The sequence below is a fragment of the Guillardia theta genome, assembly GCF_000315625.1.
Source record: "Guillardia theta CCMP2712 unplaced genomic scaffold GUITHscaffold_89, whole genome shotgun sequence".
In the NCBI taxonomy this organism is placed as follows: Eukaryota; class Cryptophyceae; order Pyrenomonadales; family Geminigeraceae; genus Guillardia; species Guillardia theta.
This window is the reverse complement of record NW_005434585.1, coordinates 312116-317684: the sequence shown is the minus strand read 5'-3', so window position 1 is coordinate 317684 and position 5569 is coordinate 312116. Positions and strand designations below refer to the sequence as shown.

At 53.1% G+C, this 5569-nt stretch overlaps 2 protein-coding genes across 2 annotated transcripts in view; both read left to right on the top strand.

The window, feature by feature from the left end:
- Positions 1 to 2394, top strand: part of GUITHDRAFT_165355 (hypothetical protein) — a gene marked incomplete at its 5' end in the record, with an annotated part of 2607 nt that extends 213 nt beyond the window's left edge. Inside the window, 10 exons of the mRNA XM_005824898.1 lie at positions 971 to 1033; positions 1081 to 1102; positions 1151 to 1201; positions 1245 to 1294; positions 1351 to 1416; positions 1464 to 1607; positions 1747 to 1774; positions 1822 to 1871; positions 1920 to 1971; positions 2256 to 2394. Of these exons, the coding sequence (XP_005824955.1) occupies positions 971 to 1033; positions 1081 to 1102; positions 1151 to 1201; positions 1245 to 1294; positions 1351 to 1416; positions 1464 to 1607; positions 1747 to 1774; positions 1822 to 1871; positions 1920 to 1971; positions 2256 to 2317 (588 nt within the window). The remainder of the gene's footprint in view (positions 1 to 970; positions 1034 to 1080; positions 1103 to 1150; positions 1202 to 1244; positions 1295 to 1350; positions 1417 to 1463; positions 1608 to 1746; positions 1775 to 1821; positions 1872 to 1919; positions 1972 to 2255) is intronic.
- A 1515-nt stretch (positions 2395 to 3909) lies between these two features.
- GUITHDRAFT_144647 (hypothetical protein) overlaps positions 3910 to 5569 on the top strand; it is a gene marked incomplete at both ends in the record, with an annotated part of 3589 nt that continues 1929 nt past the window's right edge. The window contains 6 exons of the mRNA XM_005824897.1: positions 3910 to 4582; positions 4631 to 4698; positions 4741 to 4823; positions 4872 to 4970; positions 5080 to 5179; positions 5369 to 5434. Coding sequence (XP_005824954.1) covers positions 3910 to 4582; positions 4631 to 4698; positions 4741 to 4823; positions 4872 to 4970; positions 5080 to 5179; positions 5369 to 5434 — 1089 coding nt within the window. The remainder of the gene's footprint in view (positions 4583 to 4630; positions 4699 to 4740; positions 4824 to 4871; positions 4971 to 5079; positions 5180 to 5368; positions 5435 to 5569) is intronic.

Sequence of the window (5569 nt, the reverse complement as noted above, 5' to 3'; positions counted from 1 at the left end):
CCCTTTCCCGAAATTGCTCTCTCTCTGGATGAGCTCTCTTACCTTTCTCCGGAGATCTCTCGATGATTGATATTCCACACAATGTATATACTTCTCCCCACTTGAGACTCGACACTGCGCTTATTAGAACGACTTGCAATTCCCAAGCCGGCCGCGCATATAAGTCCTCCAGGTTCCACTCTCACCTTGCCCATCTCGTTGAAAAAGATCCAGAGTCAACCCGGTTCCTTCGCGTGGCGCATGCCACTTGCACTTTCCAAGGCAAGCTGAAGCGGCACTCCGTCCAGAACAGTTGCCTGTCGGCCAGTTCAATCCCAGTTACTCTACTGATGCCGGCTCCCAGACCGTACTAGTAAACCCCGTAATCGATCGAGTCGACGCGCCATAAGTTTAATGTGTAATATATTCGTGCCATCGGATTCTAGCGGAAATTAGTGATACCAGTAAGATCGTGATCTTCGGGGAAACTGCGGCCCAGACCGTCTGCCCCCGGGAGTACCGTACGATTATCAGCCGGCTCAGTTACAGGGGCTCTTTCAGCTGTAGAGAGGCGCCCCCATAAACATATAAAGGCGCCACAATAGAAAGAGGACGAGGCGTTAGATAGCGAGCATGGGCGGGAGAAGATGATGCCATGGAGGAGTTTATGTGGATGCGATCCTTGGTGGAACAGAAGGGAGACATGAAGGGAAGAGCGAGCTCCGAAATTTTGGAATTCAATCTGCATCGTTACAAGTTTTTTGCGTACTAAGATTCAAGGTGACAAATGATGGTGGAGTTGTAGATGATCCGGAGAGGAGTGGAGTGGAGAGGAGAGGAGAGGAGGACAAGAATCACAAGAGAGGATGGGTGCGACTGTACGCGAATGTTGTTGAAACAGGATACTATGGGGTTAGTAGCATATAGGGCAAGCCAGCATGGCGGGATATGAGATATAATCTAGACTGATGGTTCTTATGCTGTGTTACAGGCTACTCTTTTACGACCAGACTTGACAGAAGAGACGAAGTCATGGTTGAAACAGAAATATGAGGTAACAAATCCTCCATCTCTGAGTCTCTGGCTGATCATCTATCTCAGGCTGATATAGACACGTCAAAATGTTGATTGATCTTGCACTTGGTTGATGTTCATCTCATGTTGGTGGCAGTGGGTGGATACAAGTTCGTACAGGATGTTTGGAAAGATTACGTGAACGAAGGTGGGACAATTGTTGATCGCTTTCTATTCAGCTCTTTGGCAAGGAGAGGAAGTGGTCTTTGTCAACGACCCCAAGAGTGGCAGGAAGCTTCAGGTTTCCCTTTCATGATCAGAAGAAAGCTCGTCATCACTGCCGCGCTCGTGTTGCAGATTTCTGTCTGCTTGCACAAGACAACCGTCGGGCAACTGAGGAGAAAGATTTTTGTGTGCATGAAGGTAAATCGCCAGTGGAGTGGTTGGGAGTGGCGAACGTTGTGTTGCAGAGGAAGCTGCATCAGGCTGAAGGCGATGGATTCGAGCTCGATGGATTCCGGAACGACAATGACATCTCATGGGTCCGAGACGGAAAACTGTTCTGCGGATGCTATGCTCTCAGCGATGATTCTAAGGTGCTCAGCGAATACAAGGTGAAAAGTTGTTCACCTCCCAAACGCGCATGCGTTCCATTCCTGTCGCGTCCTTCCTCCTCCTTCAACTTCCTTTCCTCCCCCTTCCCCATCCTGTTGTCTTCTGATGAGCCTCTTCCCACGTCTTTATCCTGCTCAGGTTCAGGACGAGAGTGTGATATCAGTTGGTACATTCATCTCCTCCTTTGGGGCGGTGTTGATGGTTGCCATGCAGTGAACGGCAGCATTACGAGCGATGGCGACCAATTTCTGTCCAGCATGTTTGTGAGTGTGATGGATCATCGCTCTTCTCCCCTCACAACGAGACTGCAGACGACGGTCACAGATCCTGACCTCACGTATGAGCTCGGACGCAAGATATCAGGTGAGCGAGATGGGCAACGGATCGTCAATCGTGATGAGGATTTAGACGACTATCATAGCGATGATGATGCATGATGCATAATCAATCGTGATAGAGGAGGCTGTGCGTACATGATTGTGCTGTGCGTGCATGATTGTGCTGTGCGTAAAGCACAGCATGATTGTGCTGTGCGTGCATGATTGTGCTGTGCGTGCATGATTGTGCTGTGCGTGCATGATTGTGCTAGTTGAATGCCAGGCTTCTTCAGCTCCTCGCTGGTGCCTCCTGACGCTCCGATATGGCAGATCTGCAGTTCTCGCTGCGGCATTCATGGCGAGGTCCAGGTGGTGTTACAGGCAACGGCTGAGAGGAGTATGATATCATCTAGTTAAGTTAGTCTTGTACATTGAAACGCGCGGCCCCTCGACCGCCTGCTGATCAGTCACCCGATCGCCCGAGTGACTTCCGAACCCCGGCGGCCACTCTCCGACTCCTCAACAAGAACCACCTTGGCGGAACAGTGCGGTCATCGTCACAGTCCAACACAGTCACAGTTAAACTCAGTGTGCGGCCGTCACCGGCACCGCGTCACCCGGGCCCGCCCGGGGGTTCGGCGGACGCCGGGGGCCGGAATGATCCGGGCCGCCGGGCGTTCAAGGGGAGCGGCACGAGCATGGAGGAGCACGGGGATGCACAGCAGCAGCAGGTGCATGGAGAAGCACAGGGTTGCACAACAGGAGCAGCCTGGATCAGTGGAGGAGCACAGGGGATGTGCAGGAGCAGGAGGATGATGCAGCAGCAGGAAGATATGGAAGGATCATCTGATTGAGATAAGCTGAGAATCTCGCTTAACTTCGTCAGGGAGGGTGTAAGAACTCGGATAAGTTCTTGGAGACGGCGAGACGTGTCCTCAGCGCGCTGTGCATTGTACTTGGTTGCAAGGGACCGTCTGAAGGGGAGGTGGCTGCTGTGAATAAAGGAAGTGTTGTGTGGTTCTTCTGAGAGTTCTATCATCATCAGTAAAGGTGTTCGAGACTGCACAGCTGTGTATCGTTGAGGTGAATAAGGTTGGTGTAAGGATCTCAGGTGTACTGAGAGTTAGGCCCGTTTCCCGCCGGCTCCCAGATTCCAGATTTTTGACTTTATTCAAAGTGATTTGAAATTTACCCCGAAATATTCACCGGTGCTTTCAATACATACTGATTGGGGGTGGGGTCCCCTGCCTGTTCATATTTGATGCTCCAAGCGTACCCTCCCTACATTCTAACAATTTTTCTCGATTGAGCTAATAGTATATTTCCATATAGTGCCTGCCCATTCGAAAAGCAAAATCTGGGAAAGTCAACCGCATCGTTTCATTCTCAAATTAAAATGACTTATAGTTGAGTTCTCCAAAACATTTGGAGGAGAAAAAAAGGAAATTGACTTATATTTGTATGAAAAAATCTGGAATCTGGAATCTGGGAGCCGGCGGGAAACGGGCCTTAGTCTTTGGTGGATCTTGGATTAAATAGATTCTGGCCAGTGAGGTGGAGGTTGATTCGATTAACCCGGTGACCGTTCAACGGTGACCGTGGTCACGGCGCCGGACTCGGCGGCGGGACTCGGACCCGACGGCGCGGCGGCCCGACGCGGCCCGGCCGGCCGGGCGTCTGGCCGGGCGGCCCGCCGCCGGTCACCGGCCCGGGTTGCGGCCGCCGGCACTGTCAGGAGTCACGGTCAGACAGATATTTACTCAAAGCAGGATCACCGTCACGGAGGCGCGGCCCGAACTAAAACTTAAGTTGACTCGAAATGAGTGTCCGGGGACTGAGTGACCGGCATGCGATTCCTTAGCTAGCGCGTCAAATTTGACTGGTATGGCACAACGGACAGAGCGTGGAGGGACGTGTAGTAGGGAGCTGGGGGAGGAGGAAGAGCGGAGGCAGCGGTGTGCTTGAGGGGGAGAGGCATCGATGGATGGCAGAGACGGAAGGGAAGCGAAGCCTGTTCGCGCTGCTGGAGGAGGATGCGCTGCGGGTAGTCGCTCGCCGTGTAAGGGAACAGGAAAAGCTTGCTCGCCAGAAGGCGAGGGAGAGGAGGAGGATCACGTTTGACAAGCCTAAGGCCTCTGAGCCTGTGGAGCCTGTGGAGCCTGTGGAGCCAGTCGAGCAAGCAGGAGATGCAGCAGGAGATGCAGGCAGAGAGGAAGGGGACGAGAATGAGGGGCAGCCTGAAAGTCGTTCCGAAAGTGAACAACAGCAAGAGGAGGCAGTGTTGGAAAGACGAGTAGATGAAGAAGACAAGGGTGAGAGCAGGAGAAGAGCGGAAGGACGAGTAGATGAAGAAGACAAGGGTGAGAGCAGGAGAAGAGCGGAAGGCAAGGAAAATACAACGGAACTGGTCATCTTCACAGCAAACAAACAGTCGTTGCTGTGGCGGAGCAAGTATCGTCCAATCAGATTCTCGGAGGACGATTCCAACTTTCAATTCCATTCTCCAGAAAAAAATCTCACACAACCCGTCACATGCCGCAACAGCTTCCCTGTCTCTTCCTCCATCTGCGAGGGGGAAGCGAAAGCCAGCATTCCTCTCGTGCGCTCCAGGGTCATGAAGAACGACAGGCTGGAGGAGGAAGCAATGAAGGCTGAAGGTGATGAGGAGATGGTAGCGAAGTCAGGCTGACATGCAAGTTGAGCAGACTATCAGACAGCGTTGCTAGAACGTTTGAGCAGAACGATGGAGAAAGAGAGGGAAAGGAAGTCCAAGGTGAGAGGAGGGGAGACGAGAAGTTTCATGACGGCTGCGCAGCATGAGGTGGAGGAAGAGATGGATGCGTTACTGGAGGCCAGCGATCGGAGCAAGTACGAGGCGATGAGGAGGAGGAACAACATGTAAGGCTCCTCCTCTGCTCTCTCTCTCTCTCATGCTGGTGCTTGCAGCAAGCTCTGGTACAGCATTCCTGCCCCTCCTGCCCAGGCTGCGAAGATGCGCCTGCGTTATAGAGGAGGCGCTCCGTCCGGGTTAATGTCACTTGAGAGGTGAATCAGAGGACGAGGACGAGGACGAGGACGAGGATGATCACAGAGGCAGAGGACAAGAGCAAGGGAGGAGGAGGCGGCTGTCCTTGCAGATGACAGATGACCGCAGGAACGGGCAGGCGGCCGATGAAGTGAACGCAAAGGATGTTGACATGTGGAGCGAGGAGACGGAGATGCTGATCCTTGACGACAACAACCTGTGCTCGATTGTGAGAATGGGGGGAAGGAGGAGGAGGAGGTGTGGGAGAGGAGGATGGGAAGCAGGGAGGGGAGAGAGGCAGATGAGGATGGGGAGGAGGGGCGAGGAGAAAGAGGCGATGTCTTTGACTACTTGCTCGATAGCCGGAGAAGCTTTCTTCCCTCACATCTCTCAAGCTTCTGTCCTGCTGTGCAAACAGGTAGAGCATGGAGGAGGTGGAGGAGTCTGTGAGGGGAGGAGCAGGTTCAAGGAGATTCCTGTGGAGGTGCTGCTGCTGCCTGCGCTACAGGAGATTGATTTCTCTTGCAACCGGATCGAGGAAATTCCTGCTGACTTGAGTGAGTCCCTCCTCCCTCCCTCCTCCCTCCCTCCTCCCTCCATCTCCTTCTCCTCCCCCCTC